The 23,869-nt window shown below is 35.6% G+C and overlaps 3 protein-coding genes across 14 annotated transcripts in view; all 3 read right to left on the bottom strand.

Annotated features, from left to right (window-relative positions):
- Positions 1-1,728, bottom strand: part of LOC109210254 (peroxisomal membrane protein 11D-like) — a 3,777-nt gene extending 2,049 nt beyond the window's left edge. The window contains exon 1 of one of the 2 annotated variants that reach the window (XM_019373640.1): positions 1,515-1,728. The gene's annotated coding sequence lies outside the window, so the exon portion shown is untranslated. Of the gene's footprint in view, positions 1-1,372; positions 1,451-1,514 lie in introns of those variants that run through there. The other variant, XM_019373641.1, reaches the window with a different exon arrangement.
- Positions 1,729-8,082: 6,354 nt separating this feature from the next.
- Positions 8,083-11,889, bottom strand: LOC109210255. Of its 9 annotated transcripts, none has more exons than XM_019373649.1 (3): positions 11,871-11,889; positions 11,110-11,182; positions 8,083-10,026 (listed from the first exon to the last, which is right to left on the bottom strand). In XM_019373649.1, exon 3 carries the CDS (start codon positions 9,973-9,975, stop codon positions 8,296-8,298), a length of 1,680 nt encoding a protein of 559 aa, XP_019229194.1. In that variant the 5' UTR covers positions 9,976-10,026; positions 11,110-11,182; positions 11,871-11,889; the 3' UTR covers positions 8,083-8,295. The 9 variants fall into 9 exon arrangements, with proteins under 9 accessions (XP_019229194.1, XP_019229193.1, XP_019229191.1 ...); XM_019373648.1 differs by lacking the exon at positions 11,871-11,889 and adding an exon at positions 11,742-11,864; XM_019373646.1 differs by lacking the exon at positions 11,871-11,889 and adding an exon at positions 11,742-11,864 and having other exon boundaries at positions 11,110-11,188.
- Positions 11,890-14,744: 2,855 nt separating this feature from the next.
- LOC109210257 (serine/arginine-rich splicing factor RS41-like) lies at positions 14,745-18,614 on the bottom strand. 3 transcript variants are annotated; one of them, XM_019373651.1, is made up of 7 exons: positions 18,442-18,614; positions 18,273-18,330; positions 17,563-17,685; positions 16,564-16,676; positions 16,198-16,436; positions 15,247-15,510; positions 14,745-15,101 (listed from the first exon to the last, which is right to left on the bottom strand). In XM_019373651.1, the coding sequence occupies exons 3-7, from the start codon at positions 17,666-17,668 to the stop codon at positions 15,065-15,067; spliced, it is 759 nt and encodes a 252-aa protein (XP_019229196.1). In that variant the 5' UTR covers positions 17,669-17,685; positions 18,273-18,330; positions 18,442-18,614; the 3' UTR covers positions 14,745-15,064. The 3 variants fall into 3 exon arrangements, with proteins under 3 accessions (XP_019229196.1, XP_019229197.1, XP_019229199.1); XM_019373652.1 differs by lacking the exon at positions 18,273-18,330; XM_019373654.1 differs by lacking the exons at positions 18,273-18,330; positions 18,442-18,614 and adding an exon at positions 16,808-17,118 and having other exon boundaries at positions 17,563-17,649.
- Between the last annotated feature and the right edge of the window lie 5,255 nt (positions 18,615-23,869).

A 23,869-nucleotide genomic window follows, 5' to 3' on the forward strand; every position in this document is an offset into this window, starting at 1 on the left:
GGAGCCGCAGTTATGGTGACTTGATATCTCAAATACAGGAGAACTAATAAGAGTCAGATAAGAGTTCAAAAGCAACATGAGCAATCAAAAGAATCTGATAACCAAAGAAGTCGTATCAAATGATGATGATGAGAAAGGAGGAGAACTAGGAAACTAATGTTTACTGTTGGATGCACATCTCAATTTTCTTCATAAGAGTCTCATGGTAAAAGAAGAAAAGGCACATTCTATGAGCTAAGCAAATTGACGTTCTTCCATAAAACTATGCTGGAAGGAGATTGCGTTTGTTACAAAATTTAACAATAAATACCATCTCCCGGTGATCTTTTTATTTTGAATATCTCGAGTTGAGAATTCCCCTTGTTGCTTTTTCAATCATTATTTTAGTGCCTCATGATTTCTGTACTTAGTGCATAAGTCCACCTTTCCTAAACGTGGAGGTGAAAGCTTGGCAGAAATGGGAGAGGGCTTAGTCTGTGTCATGGCCCTTAAGACAATATGAACGCATAAACAAAGTCGATTTAGATAATGGGGTAGTTATGTAGAAGGCTGTTCATTGTAGTCTGTTTTATCAACCACACATTGCATTTGTTCATAGCAATAAGGTTTCATGTTCTTATTTCTATTTAATAACTCAATGCAACTTTGTGTTTCCAAGATTTTCTTTTGCAGTTCTCATTTCTCAACTCATTAATTTGTTTCAAAATAATCGATCATAGCTTGTAGCATGCTCTCATTCTCTAAATATAGGCTCTATCCAAACTTTCAGGGGCCGTTTTAAATATATCTCATTGATCATCCGTCCATCACCATCCAAATATTTCTTCTCAGTATCATAAAAAACTTTTAACTGGTTTGACAAAAGCGATGAACTGCAAACTCCAAATCCTTTTCAGACATTCCATATCATTCCAAGTTCAGCTCAAAGATGCTCAAGAACCAAAGTTAAACTGGAAAATCCTAGACTCAACCATAATTGACTTCCAATCAAAAAACAAAGACTTGAAACGTATTATTTATTCCAAAGGATCAACAGAAACACAGAAAGATTCAATCTTTTTGTAGAAGCGAAGTACAACCCAGTAATTAAAAGATTCATTAGAATCAGAAAGAATATTAAACTAAAAGCCAGCAATTTGAACTAATCAGTACTAAAAGATCCAATCTTTTTGTAGAAATAAACTAAAAGGCCAGCAATTAAAGGTTCAATAGAATCAGAAAAACTATTAAACTGAAACCCAGTAATTAAAGATTCAATAGAACCAGAAAGAATGTTCACCAATAAACAAGAATCCCATATTGGGACCGAACAAACTCAAGAAAAATACAATTCTGATTAACAGAAGAGAAAAAAGAAGCAAAATTTTGATACCTGCTGAAGATATTACTGCAAAGGAAGAAATAGGGTTCGAGAATTGAACAAAAAGAGAAATATCATTTTAAGCAAGAAAGTTTATATATATATATAATCCATAAAAAAAAAAAAAAAAAAAAAAAAGTGAGAGTTGGGTTACCGGGATTTGTGCCACAGTATTTTGCCTCGAAAGCCACAACAGCTAAGGAATAAAAAAAGGAAAAGAAATTATTGATATTGACGAGAGAGCTGTGTCTGAACTGTTTCTTCAATCTTTGTAATCTCGGTTAAAATGATAAAGACTAAAATGTGTGAGGCGCTTTGTTGATAATGCTAAGGGCTTGCTTGGTCCTCTCTTTTTTTCTCTAAACTTCACCCCACCAAAAAAAAAAATAAAATTGTTGATTGATTTTTACACATCATCAATAAGCACAATTTAACTTATTATAGAGTAACAAAGTAGTAGTAACTATTATTTTTATTGAATTACTAAAGTAATATGCATACAAAAACATATTCTTATAATTATAAAAAAAATTACTACTAGTACGTAGGGGTGAACAAAAGCCGCTGGGGAATTCACACGAAAGGGAGCGAGGAATTCTCAACGAAAAAAGTGCTCTCTGAATCGAACGTGAAAGTAGTTTTCCATCAGACGGTTTTTCCTGTAACTCTACTCTCGACTTGGATTATATATCCAAAAAGGTCCGAGTCAAACCAAAAAAAAAACCGATTAGTGATTTGGTTTGATTTGGTTTGGTATTTAAAAAAAACCCAACTATAAATGGTTTGGTTTGGTATTAACTAAAAAAAGTCAACCCGCGACTAAACCAACCCGATATTTTATATATATATATATATATATATATATATATATATATATATATATATATATATATAATATTTTTAAAATGATTTTATACATAAACTATTTTATTATAATATAATTAATATAATTTTCTTTTATGGAATAGAGGCTTGTTTGTTATTAATAGCTACTAGTTGTACGCAGTCTTTTAAATAACCAAGACTTAAGTTTACTTCAGACAGTTGTTAATTGTAATTGTCTAGATGATCTTAGAGTATTACTCTATCAACTCTAATGTAGTTATAGTTTTACCATATTCTGTTTTGTATCTAATGTTATTGGAAGGAGTTGGAGTAAAGTAATGAATTTCTCTAGCAATTGTTTACTTGTTGAAGTTATTTTTTAGTAATTAACATTGGATTTAAGTGTTGAAATTGGTGGCAAGCAGAGGCATATCAACTTGATGCCATGGGTTCCTTCTGTCAAGTGATATGGATATGCTTGTGTGTGTGCTAGTTTTAACAGGTATTCTGTCCAGTGGTATGGATATACTTTTGTGTGTTAGCTAAATACTTATGGGAGTTTGCTCTATGTGCTAAATATGTTTAATCTCAATTATGTTTTGGCTTTTCTCTTGTGCCTCTTCATTTAAGTCGTAGTGCTGCCCATTGAAGTTGATTTGAAATTTATTGAACTTGTTGGCCATTCTAAAATGCCGAAGAATCTTGGACACCGAACTACAAAAACCCGAGAAATCCGAGAAAATCGAAAGCTGAAAACCCCGAGTGTTATTAATTTGATTTGATTTATAAATATAAAAACCCGACACCTTTGGTTTGGTTTGGTAAAGCCGAACCAACCCGGAGTACGTATATTATAAGTTCTAAAGTCGTTTTATGTATTTCGTGTTACCGTATAAGTTGCAACATGAGTTGGCTTTCTATTTTTTTAAGTGGATAATTGCGAATTGCAGTGCACCGCAAAGCTGACTATTTTTGTTATAGGCTTAGCGCTTAGGGCGTCAGCAAAGGTCTTTCTCTGGTAAATAAAATGTGTAAGTTTATTTACCAGGAATATTAAAGGTAAAATGGCCTCCTGACACCTTAAACTTGTATTAATTTATTAATTCGGTAAATAAATTTACACATTTTCTATTTTTAACACCTCTCAACTTGATGAACCAAATACTAATAAACACTTATGATTCAACGTGGTCTTCACTCGCTGTGACATGGATGACACATTATATACTAAGTTTTTTTTATTCTTTGACATGTGTAAATGTAGGGCCTTGCTTACCGTGAAAATGGTAATTACAATTAGATTTGATTTTGTAATTCTAAAAATATGTGATCTATTTTTATGCTGATTGTTAAGCAATGGATGCTAAATAAAAGATTAGAAATCAAGATTGCAGCTTAGAGACGATATGATAATCGGACCAAACAGTTGGAGATCGGGGCCTCGAGCTATCGTTTACAAGGCCTTGGGGTCGAATTGGACGACCAGCTTAGAGTGATCGAAGGAGGGTTAACACTTTACGAGAGCTATGATAATGACTCTTTATGATTAATGATAAGCAATAAATGAAGAACAATGAATAGAACACAATGAATATAAGCGATAAATGGAAATAATGAATTCAAGGGAATATGTTAAGTTAGAGAGCAGAGAAAATATTCTTTGTATTCAATATTGAGTCTCTGGTCCCTACAGAATGACAAGAATTCCCCTTTATATATGAGGGGAAACATAGTACAAAATGTATTAATTACAAATATATGGGGCAAGTATAGCCACTTAATGCCCTGATACGGGTCAAAGCTAGCCTTCTAGACTCTGTCAGCCCTAGTCGTGGGCCTAGGAAACTTCCCACTTTCCTACCATCACCGTCGACTTGCGCTGCCTCGAGGTTGGACACCGATGGCCCCTCGGGATAAATCTCGACCGTAGTCTCGAGCCTTTGGAAAATTTGCTTACGAGGCGTTGTAATGGCTGAAAATTGGACCATTCCATTTTACGGCATACTTTTTAAAAAAACACAATTTACCAAATTTTAAATTTATTTTCTTTTCCTCTTTTCTTTTCATCTCTTCCTCTTCACCATAGCAGTAGTGAACCTTCTAAGACATAACCTTCAACATCAGTGAGAACCACAAATTGAATACAATAATAGTGCTGAGGAGGTGTCCAAACTGGCATAACAGCTTCAAGGACGCGGGGAAGGGTCACCATAAATGAAAATGAGATCTGTGGGTTTATCAACGCCGGCACCAAACAGTGGCAAATATTTCTGGTGGAGTTGGCCGAATGAACGATCTACAGAGAACAAATTTACTTTTCTATAAATTTAATTTCAGATGATTGAGAAGTGTTTGAAGTGTATTTGGGTGTTATCTAAGAGAGGTGGACAGAGATAGGTAGTCGCCGGTGAAGTGTTTTAGGCCATAAGCTCCATCTTTTATGGTAAAATATGATGACGGTCGTGTTCTGATTTTTGTGGTGGTGCTTGACGATTTTACTCGTCTGCTATGAAGGTTCTGGAGGTCTTAAAATTAAGGTGATTTTTAATGGTCAAGATTGAAAATAAAGGTTGTTGTGGTAGAATTTATTCTTAAAAAATCTTTTCTGATGGTTAGAGAGGAGAGGTTTGTGGACGGAAATGGCGCCGGCGGGAAAAGACCAAAATTCAGGAAAGGAGAAAAAGGAGGATAACGGAAAGAAAGGTTGGGTAGGGCGTAGGAGTAGGGAGTAGTTTTTTTCCTTTTCCTTCTTTAGGAGTTTTTTCTTTTTCTTTTTAATCTTTTTTATTGTAATTGATGTTTTCTTTCCTATGTTTTAGTATTTTTTCTACCAAAACTCTATTCTAACGCTCTTGATTAGCGTGATTGTCACGTACCTAGGCTACATCAATCTGTTGTTGCCTGTTGATAAATTACACATATAATTTACGAATTAATTCTAAAAGATATATTTATGTTCAGTCGTTTGGTTCAAGGGATTAGATGGATTATCCCAATATAAATTTTAACAACAATAACAACAACAAATTCAGTAATTTTTCACAAGTGTAGTCTGGGAAAGGTAAGATGTAAGCAACCTTACCTCTGTCCTGGAAGGGCAGAGTGGTTGTTTCCGATAGACCCTCGGGTAAAGAAAGGATTAAGGGAAGTGAAGACAGTAAGTATCAACAACACGATAAAAGAAGAAAACTGAAGCCAAAACAACAATTATACGCTAGGTAGTAATAACAATCTAAGAATAAATGACAACATACTAATACTAATGCTATCGAACAATTGTACGCTAGGTAGTCATACCAGTCTAAGAATAAAAGACAACATACTAATACTAAAAGCTATCGAACTGAGAGTACAGGGGGAAACACTCGACTACCTACTAGCCTATTACCCTAATCCTCGACCTCCACACCCTCCTATCAAGGATCATGTCCTCGGTCAGCTCCAGATGCATCATGTCTCGCCTAATCACCTCTCCCCGCGACTTCTTTGGCCTACCTCTATCCCACCTCATACCCCTAAGGCTAACCCAAGATAAATTTTGAGATATAAATTATATTTAGTTGGAGGTATTAGCTAAATTCAATATTATTTATAACAAAATTTTGATATAACTTATTGTATATAAAAAGTGGGATAAATATCCAGCTTATAGTCTTGGTTTAATCCCAAAATTATAATCCTGACATATCTAATACTAATACAGGGGCGGCTCGACATAATATGGGGCCCAAGGCGAAAATAAAAAGTGAGACCTTAATTTTTTTTAAATTATTTTTTTACCTCTTATAATTTATCGAACTCTAAAGAAGTTATAATCAGTTTTAATTATTGGCTATGTCTAACCAAATTGTATTATCTCTCGTGTTATCATGTTGAATTTTATTGATTTAATTTTGAAAAACTTTTTCAACCGATGCAAGTGATATAGAAATTGTTAACGGTAATTGAATTAACACTTTTTACTTAATTGAATTTGCCAACTAGAGTATTCTTCTACTTAAACAATTTCTCTTAACACTTTTAATTCTAAATATAGGTTAAAATAAATAAAACTGTAGTAACTACTATGTTTCAAGAGTCATTCAATGTTAATGACGAATGCTAATAATTACTTATCAAAATAGCTTGAAAAATGTCTATAAAGGCACTCAAAGAATTTTCTAGACTAACATTGTAAGAAGATCGATTTAAATTGGGACGAATTAAAGATACGAAACAACTAATTACTATAACTTAAGATGTGTAAATTTTTTAGCTATAACTATTTTAACCAAATAATTTAAATTTTTTATCAATAATACATAATTATTAAATATTATATATATTATTTATAGATTTTGGGGCCCCAAATATTTTTGGGGCCTAAGGCCATTGCCTTAGTGGCCTTAGGCTCCAGCCGGCCCTGTACTAATATCTACATATCTATTAATAACTGGGTGGGAATAGCTCATCTCATTTCAAGATATTTTCATTTCCACAGTTCACTTTTCATGGTTGTATGACTTGATATTGATGGTTACTTAAATGTCAAAGCAAAGCCAAATGTGGTAGGGCCTACTGGCCAACCCCTCAATGTGCTGATACTGATACCCAACAAACTGTAAATTCTGGTGACTTCATGTGATGCACTTTCCAATATTTCTGAACACTGGCTTGTCAACAAGAGAGTCATAAAAGAAGGAAAGATAAACCTCAGTGTGTAATACAAAAAGATGATACAAATCAAGCATACATTAAGAGACTAGCTTGAGAAAACAGTTTCTCAGAGAAAGATAACTTAATATTATACTATAAGGCTATCAAGGATCAGAGGCGGCTCGATAGAGTTGGTGGCCTAAAGCCGCGTTATCTTAATAGGCCTCTTAAACTTACTTCATAAAATCTGTAAAGTTGGAATAAGACACAAAAGTAAGTGTTATTGTTGTTGTTGTAAGACACAAAAGTACTTGCCTAATGGTCTATGAATCAATCAAACAAGACAAAAAGAAATAACTAATTCAGAGTAATTGAGCTAAAATTTAAAAGTGAAATCGCAGAAACATAGAAAAGAAATGAGTGTTTATAAGGAAGGAAATATTAGAACTAAAAAGACATGAATTAGCTAGCTAATGGGAAAGAAAACTTTGGCCTTTTTTACTCGCTTATCTATACAACCTTAGCCAAATTTTTAAAAAATGATAACCTTAGAGTCTCTTACTAATAATACTTACATAAATTATATGCTAATATAGTGCTCAGTAAAATATAGATTTTGGGGCCTTTTGTATTTGGGGGCTAAGGCAATGATTTTAGCAGCCTTACCCTTCAGCCGCCCCTGTCAAGGATAATAGAAGGGCACAAAGACTTTGACTTTGAACCTTGTGAAAGTTCTTCTAATGAATCTATGTAGTTTTCTACCTACTGGTTCCCTCTTCCTTCCCAAGATTAGGGACGGTAATAGGGCAGGGCGGGCGGGGCAGAGATTAGGGATGGCAATAGGGCGGGGCGGGACATGCCTCGGCCTGCTAACATTTTGACCCGCCTACCCTACCCCATCTAGATGTCAAATTTTATTATTCCAAACTTAGTGTAGAAGCTGGTATTACAGTCTTCTCCTCTCCAATCTAAGCACCCATAGTACTTCCCAAATGTGCATGGTTTTGAAGAGAATAAAATTGAATAGGAGCCTATGCAACACATTTTATATTCTTCAAACTGACAAAATGGAAATAACTTGTACAGAATGAGGTTTCACATTCAGGATAGAAAGGTGAAAAACATTATCTTGGTTCCACTTTGGAACAGGTTTTTTATCAACAGGATTCAAGCGAGATATTCAACTTCACAATTGGCTACCATTTTTTGCATGAAGATACCCTTGTATCTGGAGATGAACAAAGACAAATAGAAAAGTAATGGGATGATAATAGAACGTTTTCCTTTTAGCAGATAAGATACTGATAAATATAACTTGACAGTAGTTATACAAATGGTCCGGAGGTTTTATTTAAAACCATTGACAGCATAGATCAACAGGCTTTTGCGTCCTAAATCCTCCCCTTGAGCTACAATTGACATTATGGTTTAAGAGTAAGATTTCATTGTACAAGGACAGTAACTTTTTGGCCTACCTATTTTCTGCTAAACATGCTTCTTAATTTCCCTCTTTCTAAGCGTTCGAGTAGCTTCTTCGCACCAGGAATATCCATCTCAGTTAGCTTCTTTAGATAGCCAATTGCTCCATATGAAATCATCAGTTTCTTGCATTTCTTGCTCGAGGAAAGCAAGGAAAGGGAAGCAACAGCATACTTCTTGGCAGTGTTTTGAGGAGCTGGATCAAGCAGCTGTACCAAATTTGGCACGCTCTTATTGTCCCTCTTGACTTCCCTGCAATTATGTGCAATGGACATTAGGCTAGCAATCGCTTGAGCAGCAACTTCCCTCACCCCATTTGCTTTAGCCTCCAACATCTTAATAAGGAGAGGAATGCATCCAGCTTCGCCCAAAAGTTTCTTCATCTCAGTTGAGGTGCAAATTCGACAGACTGCTGATGCTGCAGCCTGTTGTGCACCAAGTGATCCTGACTTCAGGACATGAACCAACCTCGGAAGGAGACCAAGCGAGATTAAAACCTCCATTGAGACAGAGCCAACCAAATTTCTCAAGGCTCCTACAGCTGATTCTTGGGGCAGTGGACCGTCTAAGTATGCCAACAGGCTTCTGATTCCACCCTCTGACACAACTGATCGTCGAAGATCATCATTTCCGGAAGTTAGATTTTGCAGGCATTCAGCTGCATACTCTTTAGATCCCAACAGTATTCCACAATCGAGGAGATTTATCATAACTTTTATGATTCCTTCTTCAGCTAGAGCTTGTCGAACTTCTGGCACAGCAGATATATTCTTTAAGGTACAAGCAGCAGCAGCCTGTGAAACAGAATCACCGGTTCGGCATATCTCGATTAGAGGCCTAATCCCACCATGTCCAACAATAGAACGAGCTGTTTCTGCTGTCATTGACAATCTCTGGAGAGAAATGGTAGCCTTCTCTTTGCTCACAGTTGTACCAGATTCAACGAGACGTATAAGAGGAGGGAGAACACCTTCTGAAACAAGCCAATTCTCACAACTCCCGGATTCTGCAAGCGAGCAAATTACAGTTACTGTCTTTTCCCTCATTCGAGGAGAAGTAGCAGTTAATAATTGGACTAGAGCCGCAATATTGCTTCGACCTAGGACAGCCAAAACATTTTTCTCATCTTCTTTCATGACTTCAAGAAGGTTATCAAGAGCCTTATGTTTAGCCTCCAAGTGGCCAATCTGAAGCCGAGCAAGCAATTCTCGTAAATTTCCATGTACTGCTGCCTCAGGGGCCGCAGATGTGCTTGCAACAGCTGATGGGAAAGTAACCTCACCAAGCACTCCAGACTTGATTAAGAGCCCACAATCACGCAAATTCAAATCCAATCTCCCTGACAATGCATCTAAATCACTTTGCATCCGAAGTTTTCCCTCGTACTTCTCTTTCACGCACTTCTCTGCCAATTCAACAGCTTCATTTAATGTCTTCGATACAGTCTGTAACTGCTCCTTACAAAGAGCATTCTTTGAGAAGAAAGGATGACTAGATAAATCAGACAGTCGGTTTGGGATCTGTTCCAATTTTGAAATAATCATCTTCCATCTACCAGGGAATCCTTTAACCTCTCTTGCCTTCTCAAGTGCAACAGGCACAAGCGCTTGTGCACGCGAGAGCCACTCTTCCACCGACAAGATATCGACCATATTTGTTCCACTATCATCCACCATGATATGAAGTAATAGGCGAAGGATCAGATTCTATACCACTGCTGAATAGAACTGCACAATTCAGAAAACAAAGAACCTCAACATGGCTCAAGTTCCTAGACAACAACCCATTTTGAGAGTTTGGTATCAAAGGAGAAGAGAATCCACAAAAAAATGATTTTTAAGGAAGAAAATGAGTCAGCTAAGCACCAAGATGTCTTTCAGTTACAAATGGGAAAGTAATCTTCAGACAACCCAAACACCATCAAGTGGTTTCAGAAAATTATAAAAAATACCATCCTTTCTCCTAGAAAAGTTAAAGTGTTGGGAGCAGTTGCAATCACTAAAACATTAAACTATAGGGCATTAAAAGAAAAACATCAATAAATAAATAAAGGGTAGGTCTAAGATTAGAGGGTTCGAGAATCTTGCATGATCTCAGAAGGCTGGTGCCCACAGATAATTACTAAGCACCTAATAAAGCAGCCGCCACACGAGTTTACTCAAAAGTTTTTTCAAGTAAAGTAAACAAATCACTATGGAAATCTCAAAGTAAAACCAGGTTCACAGATTCATTTACAGCTAATGAAAGTGAAATGAAGCAACTCTTCAACAAATACACCACAACTAGCCATGAAAGAATGTCGGTTAATGTTTTTTGCCATGACCAAAATGCCCCATACATGTTAAATAAAGTCTTAGGATTATCAACAGATGTAGTGGGGGCATTTTGGGGAAAAAGTAAGGGCAAATTGGTAAAGAAAAATGGAACTTCATAACTTTACCTTTCAGCTACGGAATAGGACATTGATTCTAGATGAATAGAAAAATCTTCAACTACTACAAAACAAAAGGCGTAACATGGAGTAGATCTGAATTTAATGGCTAAAATTCCAAGAAAGGACAGGTCCACAAGTTCTATTTGTAACTTAATTCCAACTTTATCCCCATATATACATGGATACCAAATAGCAGGTATGGTTTTGAAAAAGGAAGACTCTTTCCTTTGAAGAAAAGATAGGATTTTTTTTTCATCTCTAGTTGTACATACATGGCTTTGAGTCTAAAATTTTATAAATGGGACCAAGCTCCCACTATAAGAATGTTCACCAAATTTTCTGCAATAAATAAAAAGAAGAGAATTTAATTGTATACCTCTAATTGACTACTCTTTTGGCTGTCATCCAAGTCACTCAAAGCTTTATCAGCCACTTAAAGACTTCCAATACTGTTTCTACAAGCAAAAAACACAATCAGAAAAATAAAATCCCAAAAATAATAATCACTCACTAATCACCTAGATTTTTCCAAGAGTTTGAAAAATCAAAACCAACTTAAGAAAAAGACCCTTTTTTCTTTTTACCACCTTTTTCATTCTCATTCTCACCCTGTTTAATCTTAGATCAAATGAAGAAAAAGCTAAAGAACCAACATTTAAGATTTCAGAAACAAAGAAGCACCCTTTTTACTCAGCTGAAAGGAACCAAAAATAGCTTGATCCTAAAATCCTTGCACTCCCTTCTCAAGCTGGAGCTCTTCTTCTAAAAAAAAAAGCCTTCCCTTTGGTAAAAAGATTGAAACTTTTGGATCAAAAGACCCTCAAATCTCAATGCTGACCACAAACCAGAAAATTGCATGTACCCCAAAAAAACTTTTCTGTTTATTATTTGCCCTTCTTCTAAAAGAAAATTGGGTTTTTCTAATAAAAGAAAATGAGTAGAATTTTGAAGTGGGGAAGTACTGGAGCTAAATGTAGCTGTTACACAGCACTTTTGAAAATAGCTTACCAGTTAAAGTACTGGAGCTTTAACGGAAGAAGACAGAACATACAGAGAGAGAAACAACAAAATCTCCATTCAAAAATCAAAATTAGAGATTTCTCTCTCTATAAGAAGAAGAAAATGTCAGATTCAGACCTGTACTTCTTGTCACCTAGATTCTATCCCCAATATATTACAGCTAGGAGAGCATATTGAGGAATGGACGGTTGCGATTGAAGGATTAAAACAGTGAATCAGACCGTTGGTATTTTGGTTGAAATTTGAAAGTGTTATTACATGAATTGTTTTATTTTATCAAGGAGCTGATGTGTCAGATTGAAATTGCCACGTGTGAAGTGGGACCAAGAGAAATATTTGCTTTTTGAAAAGCTTTATGGTGGGTGATCTACTACTAGTAGCACGTGTTGCTGACATTGTACTGCTCAGTGGCACTTTTGGATTAAAATATGGTACTTTCACTGATATAGTAGTGGAAAATGGAATTCAATTTTCATTATCATATAAATAAAAAGGGAAAAAGAAAATTTACCTGAAATAGTAGCACTTAAAAGAAGCCACTAGTTTTTTCTTGCGACACCTCTTGAAACAATATCTATTTTGAACTTTTAAGATTATAGACAGCTGTCATGAATTTTTTTTAAAATTAAGTTGTTAAAACAATTCATATATTATAGTTTGGGTTTCAAATTAAGGGAGGACAACTAATATCGAGAAAGAAAGAAAGAAAGCTGAACATGTCAAAGATCCACCAAAAACAACTTTTATAAGTAGTAGGTGGAGTATATGTCTCGTTAGATCTTAGTAATAGATCGTATTCAACAAATAATATGTGTAATAGTTAAGCAAAAGATTTTATTTACTATCTACTATTTCTGTATTGCTCTATCTGTCAACTCTGTTCTGTAGGAGTTCCTTTTTTTTTTTTTTTTTTTTTTACAGTATAGGTAGTAGCTGTGGCAGGATTTCCGCTAAAGAAATTTAAAAAAGAAAAAATTTAAAAAGACTATAGTCAATGGGAATTGAATTAATTGACCTTACAAAAGTTTTGAATTCCCTTAACCATTAAGTTATGCTTTTAAGTTGTGTCAAAGGGTTTCAAAATATAATATATAAAGGTAAAAATAGATTTTGCCTTATATATACAGTGTAATTTTTCGGCGAAGGTGGTTCGGGTGAGCCCCAACCGGCCCCGAGTGTAGGAGTTCAAAATTTGAAAAGAGAGGTAATGATAAAAACAAGTTCCTCAATCATTTAAATTAGAAGCAACTCATGTGGTACAAAAATATAGGCAACCATGAACTCACATGATTGCTAATATATGATGTCTGATTATTGAATATACAAAAGATATTACTCACTTGAAACTTAAACCCCCACCCCACCCCTATTCCACCCCCCACTCCTCTTATAGTAATGGTCAACTCGACGACTTGTGAACAACTTCTCCATCACTTTCTCTCCTAGCTCACATGTCCGTTACAACTACGTAGTCAATTACTAATTCAAATGTCTCTTACCCCTTTCCATTATCCACTAAGATCTAACGAATCAAAATTTTAAGCATCAAGCTTTTGACTAGCTAATCACATGGGAATCCTATGATTATCAGTTTAATAGTGAAAAAAAATTAATGTCTGATTTAGTTTGTTTTTAAGAGAGTTTCTAATTGTAACTCCTCAAAAAGATAGTACAAAAAAATTCGATATATCAACCTAATACTCTCTGTCTTATTTTATACGACCTTAGTTTTGGAGAGTCAAATACATGTATACTACAATTATTTCTTTTTAAAAATACTTTTGAATAATCAAATCATGATTGAGAATTAGATAAATTAACCCTTATATATAAAGTCCAAGATTTTTTTCCGGGAGATGGAACGTGCAAATTGTTCAACTCTACCAAGATATTATTTCATTTTGAGAAGGGCTGACGCAACTCCAGTATCAAAATGTATCTTAAAATCACTCCAATTAATAGCCCGTTTGGCCAAGATGCAAAAATCAGCTTATTTTGAGAAGTGCTTTTTTTAAAAGTGCTTTTCTCAAAAGTACTTTTAGTGAGAAGCAGTTTGTGTTTGGCAAATTAGTTTGAAAAACACTTCTGAGCAGCAATTAGTGTTTGACCAAGCTTTAAAAAACTGCTTCTAAGTGTATTTTTCTCAAAAGTGCTTCTCAAAAAAGTGCTTTTGGAGAGAAGCTACTTGTTTCTGCTTCTCCAAAGCTGCTTCTACTTCTCCTCAAAAGCACTTTTTTTCCTTCCAAAAGCTTGGTCAAACACCTCAATTTTTAGCCAAAAATGCTTTTGCAAAAAAAAAAAAAAACACTCTTGACCAAAAAGAAACTTAGGCCAAACAGGCTATAAATGCGACAAAGTAAAAAAGGAAAGCAACAGTTCGCTGTTGCAGTTGCAATCACGAAGTTGCAGCAATTCAAATTCTAAGGAAGAGAGAAACAAAGGCCTAAGAAAGACCAATGTATGGAGTCAACCAAGACGCGTGCGCCAATTTGGCTTGGCGTAGCCTGGACGGAACGCTGTCTTTTGTCGGTCACATTATTCAATGCTAATGCTTCTTTTGTCCTCTCTATTTCACTTTCTACAATACGCACACCTTTCAAATTTTATGTACTTTTCTTTCTCACTTAACTCGTAATCAACCGTCAATATTTCAATTCTTAATTAGCCAATGGCACCTAAACAGTAAACAATGATTCCTCTACATTACATACATAATCAACCACTCATTCATAAACCCCCACCACATTACATACACAATCAACCACTCAAAACAATAATTAATCAAGTCATTCCTTTATATTCAAGTCCGTTTTATTTGTTCGTACATGTTTGTGCGGGTCCAATGAATTAAGACAATACATCGTATAGTGATTCCACCTTATTCGAGTCTGATTCGTTAGCGCGCATGAGCACCTGCACTTAATTCAAATGTGCAGAGAATATCATACTAAACATGGTCACCGACATTCACAATCAGCAGATGACTTAAAGTACAGAAAAATAGAATGGAGGAGTTTTTGAAAGCCATTCTTCTTTCGCCAAATACACCTCAGCTAATTCGATTGCAATGAGTAGAATTTTTAATATTTGTGTACACAACATACTCATTAGTCATTACGGAAATCAACATCAAACTAACATACACAATGGTACAAAGACATTGTACATCTGCAGGTTGTAAAGCTACAAATTCCAGACGACAACGTGACCAACAGACAACATAAATAACTTCTAAACTAGCTTCTTGCTTGGAAGGTTTTCTTTTTCTTTTTCTTTTCGGGGTGATGAAATCTTGCTTGGAAGTTTTCTCCTCAAGATCGAGACCTCTCACGTGGCGGTGGTGAACGACTGCATTGGTAAAGATCATAACAAAATTAGTGTAATTGAAAACTTAGGACTTTGAAAACAGCATGAATAAACCCACACAACCTACAAAACCTTCGGGGTGGGGGGTGAGACGAAAGAATGAAAACAGAAAAGATTGTGAAGGGACCTGTGATATCTCTCATTGACAGGGCTTTCTGCTCGACGATACTCAGGACTTCCCCTGGTGCGAGGCCTTGAGTTTAGAAGTGCTCCATGCCCATAGTCAGGACTACCCCTATCCCTTCTATATGGGCTAGGCGAACGCCGACGGTCATAACCTCTCCTGCCAGGTGACATGTCACGGCCTCTTCTGTCAGGACTGCGACCATTTCTCTTGTCATCATCATCTCGAATCGCAAATTCTACAGAAATAACTCGATCCATGAACTTGCTGTCAATTTAATCAAAAACCTCAAATTAGTGTAGAACTGCAGCAGCCACGAAAAAGAGAAATGTAGTAATGGCATCAGGACAGCTTCAAGGCGTGTGCAACAAAAGGGCAGCGAGAATGAAAAGAAAGAAGCACCAGTGTAGTTCAATGGTTGAAGAAGTGGAAGACCATGAGAGACCAAAATTCAAATCCCAACAGGGACAAAAAGTTTAGGTGATTTTTTCAAAGTTTGGTGGATAGAGTTACCCGGCACCGGTACTGGTGGATCCAGGTACCCTGCGGAACAGTCGAGCTGCCACAAGTTAATCCAAACACTACCTTACTCCCAAAGAAAAGAGAGTGGAAAGAAAGAGGATGATGAGGAAGGAGAAACAGAAAAAAAAGAGAAGAAAAAAGCTGCTTGTCTACTGATTTTCAATAATATCACCCTAGATGGAAAAGAATATCTGCAGTTTAACTCCAGAAATAATTATCATCCCCATAATGAAGGAAAAATTGACCCTTCAACATTTTGTGCATACACTGAGTCATTTCCCTGTCGAATTCACAGAGGTTAATTATGGTCTTGTGAAATGGAGCACTCACTTAGCACGAGTAATCAATTTATCCAGCAACAATGATATGTATGATTCTAGCTATAAGAAAGTAAAGCAGAATACTCAAAAAAGGCCCTTTTAAACTGCTAACCTCATGTTTGTCGCTTCTAATGCTCTGCTAGCATCATCCTCGGACTCATACTGAACAAATGCGAAATTCCTTCTGATTCGAACATTTGATATTCTACCATAAGGCTCAAAATACCTCTCTATGTCCCTTGTCCGAGTATGAACTGGATCAAAGTTGATGACAAATAAAGTCTTGGAAGGTTTAGTATTTGCAGCAGGCTTCCTGGAGCTGTCAGGCCTCCTACTACCACCACGATCCTCCTGCAACATAATCTTAGTCAGGTCAGTTCCGCATATAACATCAAAGAGAAGTGCATATTTCCACACCAAACTGATGCTATAAATACTCTCTGCCAGGGTGCTGCAACTACGCAATTCAACATCATACCTTAGTCCATTCTACACGAAGCCTGCGTCCCTTTTTACCAAACTCTATCCTGTCAAGTCTTCTAATTGCATCATCAGCATCACGCTCGTCCTCCATATAAATGAAAGCAAATCCTACAAAACCAAAAGCGCCATGAAATCAAACCAGAAAAATTCAGTTACATTTTTCATACATAAAGCTAAGTTAAGATGCCTCCTGCCAATATATGTCAGCACACTACAGAATGCGACTAGATCAAACTTACCACCCAAAACCCCTCATGAGTGAGGGGGGAAGGGGGGAAGGGGAAAGAAAAATCTGTATGAAGGAACTCAACAGCAGCCACTGGATCCGAGATGATCATGCTATCTATGTTGAAACATTTCAGGTATTGAGGACTGAGCAAGGTCATGAGGAATGCAAAAGGCAATGGTCTCAGTAAATTGTAGGATGGTAGAACCATGGCAGATCACATTTGTTCTTTCAGATAAACATAAGAATATGTATCTTTGGCACAAGCCAAAAAAGAAACGCAGAGAACCCTTCATCCAGGAAGATCTAGGAATTCCAAGTATCCTGCGCGAAAGAAAATATTGAGATTGGGAGTTCAACTACACATTAACTTGTTTTTTCTCCAGATAAAACAAATTAGAGAGATCATTTCCATCAAGCAGAAAGAAGACAACAGCTGCATCTTTATTTGATGCAATTCAATAAACATAAGTCATTTATCGGAACAAGTACCAAAGAACTTAAACTTCCTTGGGAAAATACACACACACATATATAGTGCAGAGAACCTAAAAAAGAAAAGAATAGATTCATTTTAAAAGTTAGCGGAGAACTTCTCTGCACAATCGTGGACTAGTCCTTCATCAGACATGATAGGCATCATGGAAACAAATGTTAACACACAGTTTACCTTAACGGCTTAACCCTTTCGGTTTCTATCTCTAAGAGATTACTTCCTTTGAAAGAATAACAAGAAAACAAATTAAGTCAAGAGAATGGTAGGTTTACCAGATTTCATATCCACCCTATCAACCTTCCCATATCTTCTGAAAAGCCGCTCGACATCTGACTGGCGGGCTTCAAACTCCAGATTGCCACAAAATATGGCCCTCATGTCAGGCAATTTTCCCCCTTCAGTGAAACAGATAGTGTAAGCCAACTACTCGAGGGAAAGAGATATATGGAAAGCCATACATAATTCCTTTAACATGCAACAAAAACCCACGACATTTTACGTGTTAAGTCGTTCCTTACCCCTTTCCAGTAATAAACTCAGCCAAGTTATGCATTCACCACTTCGACAGAGTTCAAATCAATAAAGCTACTATGACTACCTAGAATTCAGTTGCAACTATTGTACACTATACCATTCTTCGAACTATAAAGACATCAAACACTAACACTTTCAAGTTATTGAATTATATTTAATCAGTATGATTGATGCTGTCGTTGAACTAATCAATTTCATAATTATTGCTTTCTCTTATACTCCCTTGTTATATGGAACTTTTTTATTTTGCTATATCTAAGATATCTCCCACTCTCAGTCTGGAAGATCCCCCAAATTAAGAAGCAAAATAATTAAAACAAAAAGGAAAAAATCACGAAACATTCTTTAACAGTGTTCAAAAAATAAAGTTACAAAATGCATATATGAAATTCAAGATAGCAAAATGTAATGGATCTGTGATATAAACGAACAGAAATGGAAATATTACCTGAAAATGGAACCTTTGCTAATAGGTGAAATTTAAAATTTTGCTCAAAAATAATAATCTGAAGATAGATAAAAATAAAAGGAAATTATTAAGCAAAGAGATCTAACGAAATTATACTACAAAGTGCAAGCTCCCAATAAACCGAGAGGAGAGATTCGAAAAATCGTACCTTTGAAGCTTTTTTTTCGCAGCCAAAGTAAAGGTAATTCGAGTAGATTACGAAGATTTTAGATCAACACGGAAGCAAGATGTCAAATGATGTCGTTGGCTACGAGTTTCTTTACTTGGTCTGGGCTGCGCATAAGCTCATTCCATCATCCTAATTTGTTTCCCTCGGGCTCGAGGATCACGGCCCATTGTTGTTGAGTAGTTTTGGCGGAGTATTTTTACCTTCTTATATCATATATCAAACCTTATTACCCTCAATGTTTAAGGTTTGTGTTAATTACATTTCAGTATACCAAATTACCATCTATATACCATAATTCAAATTAGGGGTATAATTAATGCTTCATTTATATTAGGCGTTAATTTAGGAGCGTATATTCTCACATTTACCTTTACCCGCCTCTCTCTCCTCCCACCCCCCACACCCCCCACGTTTTACCTGCACTACCTCACGTTTACCATCAGTTTTCCTCTACAGACCCACGATTCTACAATTTTTTCTCTATTTAATTTCACAAAATCCCAATTTAAAGTTCCATCTGATTCAAGTTGAAGTAGTCCTTCTCCCAAATCGAACACGGTGTTGACGTTGCTCAAAGCCGGGGATCGTCGGCCCTTCGATCAGATCGTCGCCGACTTTGCCTCCAGCTTCCCTCCCTCTCGCCAATTTTCTGCTTGCATCTCTCTCGCCTTAATCCTTGACGTAAATCTCCCTCGCCAATAATCTTCAAACTATCTACATTGTGTGAAGACTCAATGTAGTTATCGTATATAAATTTTGTAGCTTTTTATCATAATTTTGAGATGTTTACCTCCAAGTTCTATATAATATTTGTATATAACTGTCAGTTGAATATAAATTACACAACAAAAAATAAGAAATAAATACTCCAATCGTAGAAATGTGTTATCCACAATTAATCTGCAAATTGTCTACAAAATTTTACAAAAACTACAAATTAACTACATTTAACCTACATTATAACTACAATCTGGAAACAATTTACACATGGAAGTTCTTCAAGTTGGAATTGGCCACAACTGCATTTCTTGTTTTTCAGACACACAATGTACCGCTTCACACCATCCAACACAGTATGTATATGATCTGTTGAAGCCCTCACCTACATTTTCAGAACAAACACAAAGAAAAAAAATTTACAATATTAAAAATATAGTATCTACAATATATCTATATTTTATCTACAATTTATCTACAAATTAACTACAAACTACAAGTAAACTACAATTTGCCTACAATTTATCTACAATCTGGAGACACTGTATATTAAAATATTTTTTTCATGCACCAAATAAAGAACTTGTAGTCAAATTGTAGATATATGTAGTAAATTTATAGATAATATCATAAAACTAAAATTCTAAGCATTTTCGAACTACACAAACCTGCATTCTCATCTACCACAATGGCATCAACTTCAAAATCTCTAAATCTGCCATAGTTATCCCAATTCCCATTCAATTTTAGCATTATTGGGATTTTTGACATGATTTCGTGTAGTTGAGAGAAAAAAGATGAAGAACAGATATAGGTTCGACAATTTGAGTACTGAGGACGATGAAGAACAATTTTGAATTTATTGCGTTGTTGAAGCTTCTGAAGCTCTGCGTTGTTTTTGAATTGTAGTGAAAGAGAGAATTACGCAGCAATCAGATCTCTTTCCGTTTCAAATTTCGAATTTAATGTGGAAAGAATCAAACGCAAATTTTGTGCCTTTTTTTTCGCGCATTTTAAATGGCAGAATCTGCCTAATTATGGATTGGTATATAAATTGTAGTTAAAGTGTGGACTGGGCGGGTAATTAACAAATTATGCACATTTTTGGTAATTGATCACGCCCAACTATGCCTTCTAGAAAAGAACTCTGCGGACGTTGCAAATATAACCCGAGTATTACGCCCAGGGTCGAATCCACAGAGAGTTAACCTATCAACCGCTATCTTCAAACCCACCAAGTATTCAGCACCAGCTTCTCAAACATTCAAATTCTCAGTTGAGTGTTCTTTAACAACTAGCTTGCAAGTAACTAAATGGCTGTAACTAATTTAATAAGGTTGTAAACAATTATGAGGAAAAGCTAAGGCAATGATTTCCCCTATTGATGGAATCCCTCCTGTTTATGCTCATACAAATTTACCCACTCATCTCTATCAATCTTGAACGCTAATCTTACCACAAATCTCTTCCGAGTAATCACAGTAATCTACTATTGCACTCTCCCGAGATACACTAGCTTGCTTTATTTAGCACAATTCAATCTAGATTGCACCCAAGACTTCGTTATTCCTAATCCCGCCTTTAAACCCGCAATTATAGATTCCTCTAATAATCTAGGAGTGGTGTTGTTCAATAATACCCTAAATATGCACTCTTTTTCAAGTTATGCACACTAAATAGGTACAGCTAATTGAGGATCCTGTCAATTAACTACAACGAATACGAAGTTGAACAAATAAAGATTAAACTCGCAATTTGTATTCACATAAACAAGAAGTTCATCACCCAATAGGTTCCATCAAAGCCTTAGACAAGGAATTTAGCTACTCATAGATATGGGAGAATAAACTACGCTTGAATTCATCATAAAAATCAAAAGAAAGGAAGAAAGATGTTTAGAGTACTTGCTCACAATTGTTTTCCTTGCTAAGAAACCTAAAAAATCAATACATGCCTCTCTTGGGCGAAGTCTAGTGTTTTAATTAGGGTTTTGGTCTAAAAATCCCGTGTTTTACACTTAAGTCCCTGAAGTTTACTGTGCCCACCGCGGTTCTACCGCGGTCGCGGTAGAACCGCGGCCAAACGCCCTCGCGGAATCTTTTACTTTCAGAAACTGCCTTCCACCGCGGTCGCGGTAGAACCGCGGTGGAACTTGTACCCGGAAATTTTGGCCTGTTTTGAATGGGATACTTGAGAAATTCAACAATTGGCCTTTTTTCATCAATAGTTGACTCCAAAACCGCTCCTTAGCCTTCCTTACACCTACATCACCTGCAAATCATGAAAAACACTAATAAGAGCATTTTGTTGTCATTTTTCCACATTAAAAGTTCACAAGAAGGTGATTATTTGGTGCGTGATTATAGTCAAATTCACTTATTATCAGTAATAAGGTTTCATATATGGTATAGTTAGGAAAAAATCCCTTTTGGTGGTCACTTTCAAGCCTAGATGCTAAGGGCAAATCAGCCAGACTATAATTGTTTTTTCATTAACGATAAATAGGTAATTAAAGAATTATTATAAAAAAAACTCAATATAAGTGAGGCAAGTATAACAATATCATAAAGGGATAATTTCACATAAATACAACTCACACATCTGACTTGCAACATAATAGCCCAGCCATAACTTTACAAATCTGTAGCCCAAAAATAATCGGCTAATATTTGAAAAAAGAGTATTTTCTAGCTTTTTTATTCGGCAACGGAGTTTAATCAGGACAATTATCTTATTTAGATGAAGTCATGAGATTTTCTAATTCTTCCGTCGTATAATTTTGATATTTCTCCCCCAATTTGTCTTTACTGCTGCAAGTTGTCCCCCAATTTTTCGCTGATTCTACTTATATGGTAAAATTTAGAAACAATTGCTGCAAGTTCGTGATTTGGCGGAGAATCAACAAGGAAAGTAGATTTATACATGAATTATTCCAGAAAAAGGAAGAAAACATGGGAAAAAAAATTAATTTGATTATACATATGCAGTACATGTATAATGATGTATAACTATGTATAAACTTGTATATGGAATGTATAATAATGTATATCAAAAGAATACGAGAAAGAGAAGAAGAAGATAAGTGATGTTATGAACATATATACACATTTATATATAATTATATATATTTATACACAATTATACACATTTATACACAATTATACAATAATGTATAAGTGTGCTTAAATAGTGGTTATACAATATTTATACCAGAACACATCTTATGTTCAATATTACACCTCTATTTCAGTATCAAAATATTAAAAGAGAGTTTTTCAGAGGAAGTTAGATCTGAAAATTAAAGAGGAGAGAAGATGGAGATGGAATTATTTTATAAAAGAAGATAAAACTGGAACATCATCTGAAGAACTTGAAAATTGTCTGAATACAACACAAGACCTCTTTTTCATTCTCCGATGACTTCACTGACTTCATCGTCAACCTATTTACCTTGAAAATTGAAGGAAATAAATGGAGGATGTCTGCAACTCTTCAACCTCTTTCCAGCAATTTGAGAAGAAACAAAAAATTATTAATGGAGGATAAACGCATTTTGTCTTAAAAAAATTCACATTGCACAAAAAAAAAAGAGGACTCCAAATAGAAATAGCGATTTAGTCTCCTTGAGGAGATGTTTATTACAGTAATGGAAAAGGCCTTCGTGTTAAGTTGAATGAGAGAATGACTGCTGCAGTTAAAAGAGGAAGAAGCATTTGGATATAGGTTTTGGTGAAAAGTTGAAGAAAGAAAAAAGAAGGATAAAGGAGGCTGTCGCTAGGTTAACCGATGAAATTGGGCTATGCATTATCTGCAAAATGGACTATGCTGGGTAAAGTTTTAAAACATGGGCTATTTTTGGTTCTGAAATTGGACCGACTGACATAGGATGTAATTCTGTCTATCATAAACCATAAGAGATATTAGTGTCACCAAGCGAAACATGGAGGAGATCTTAGAAATTATCCCAAACAACATTCGTGCTTCAAATTTGAATTCTCCTAAGATGTTTTGCTCTTTTTAATTTGTTTGTATGCTTTGGTCTTAAAACGAAAAGAGACTTGCAGTGGCACTCTTTCTATTTCCATGGAATGAATACATGCACTTTATGACATTGAATCTACTTGGAAGCGTGAGCATTTCATATTTTTCCGTGTTACATACTAATTCCCAATTCAATGGAGGTCTTTTGTAAAATGAGGTTGTGTACCACCGTTTGTGTTAAAACGGGAAGGAACGGGATAGATGTTTGACCAAAAAGTACCAAGATCTTTGGGTTAAACCAATTAATGAAAAAAATAGAGGATAAATCTTAGTCAAGGATAATTAACTCTACATCTAAGTGCATTGGATAAAAGAATGAGATATAGCAAAACTTGTAGCTCGATTTAAGATTATTAAAAGGCATCAAGTATGATGATAAACTTACATATTTGGAGTATCATTCCGTAATGTAGCAGCAAAGAAGGAGAAGAAGGAATGTCGTTGATAACTATGAGATCTATATTTATTGATTTGGCAATGATAATTACAGAGATTTGTATTTGCTATCTAAGCCCTTTTCTTGGTGTTCCGTTCTTCTCCCTCTTTGTCTCTGAGAGGAACCCCCTATATATATAATTAGTATTCCCTTTTGTCCATCGGTCCTTAACTAGAGTGCCTTCGTCTCCTTACTGTCCTTCACATCGCCTCC

The sequence above is a fragment of the Nicotiana attenuata genome, unplaced genomic scaffold (genome assembly GCF_001879085.1).
Source record: "Nicotiana attenuata strain UT unplaced genomic scaffold, NIATTr2, whole genome shotgun sequence".
In the NCBI taxonomy this organism is placed as follows: Eukaryota; Viridiplantae; Streptophyta; class Magnoliopsida; order Solanales; family Solanaceae; genus Nicotiana; species Nicotiana attenuata.

Coding starts and splice junctions, on each gene's coding strand:
- LOC109210255 (XM_019373649.1), bottom strand. CDS start 9,975: ATGGTGGATGATAGTGGAACAAATATGGTCGATATCTTGTCGGTGGAA.
- LOC109210257 (XM_019373652.1), bottom strand. CDS start 17,668: ATGAGGGCCATATTTTGTGGCAATCTGGAGTTTGAAGCCCGCCAGTCA. Junction 16,677..17,562: donor TAGGGTGGATATGAAATCTG/GTAAACCTACCA, acceptor TTGGTTTTGTAG/GATTTGCTTTCATTTATATG. Junction 15,511..16,197: donor TTAGAAGCGACAAACATGAG/GTTAGCAGTTTA, acceptor TTAAATTGACAG/CAAGTTCATGGATCGAGTTA.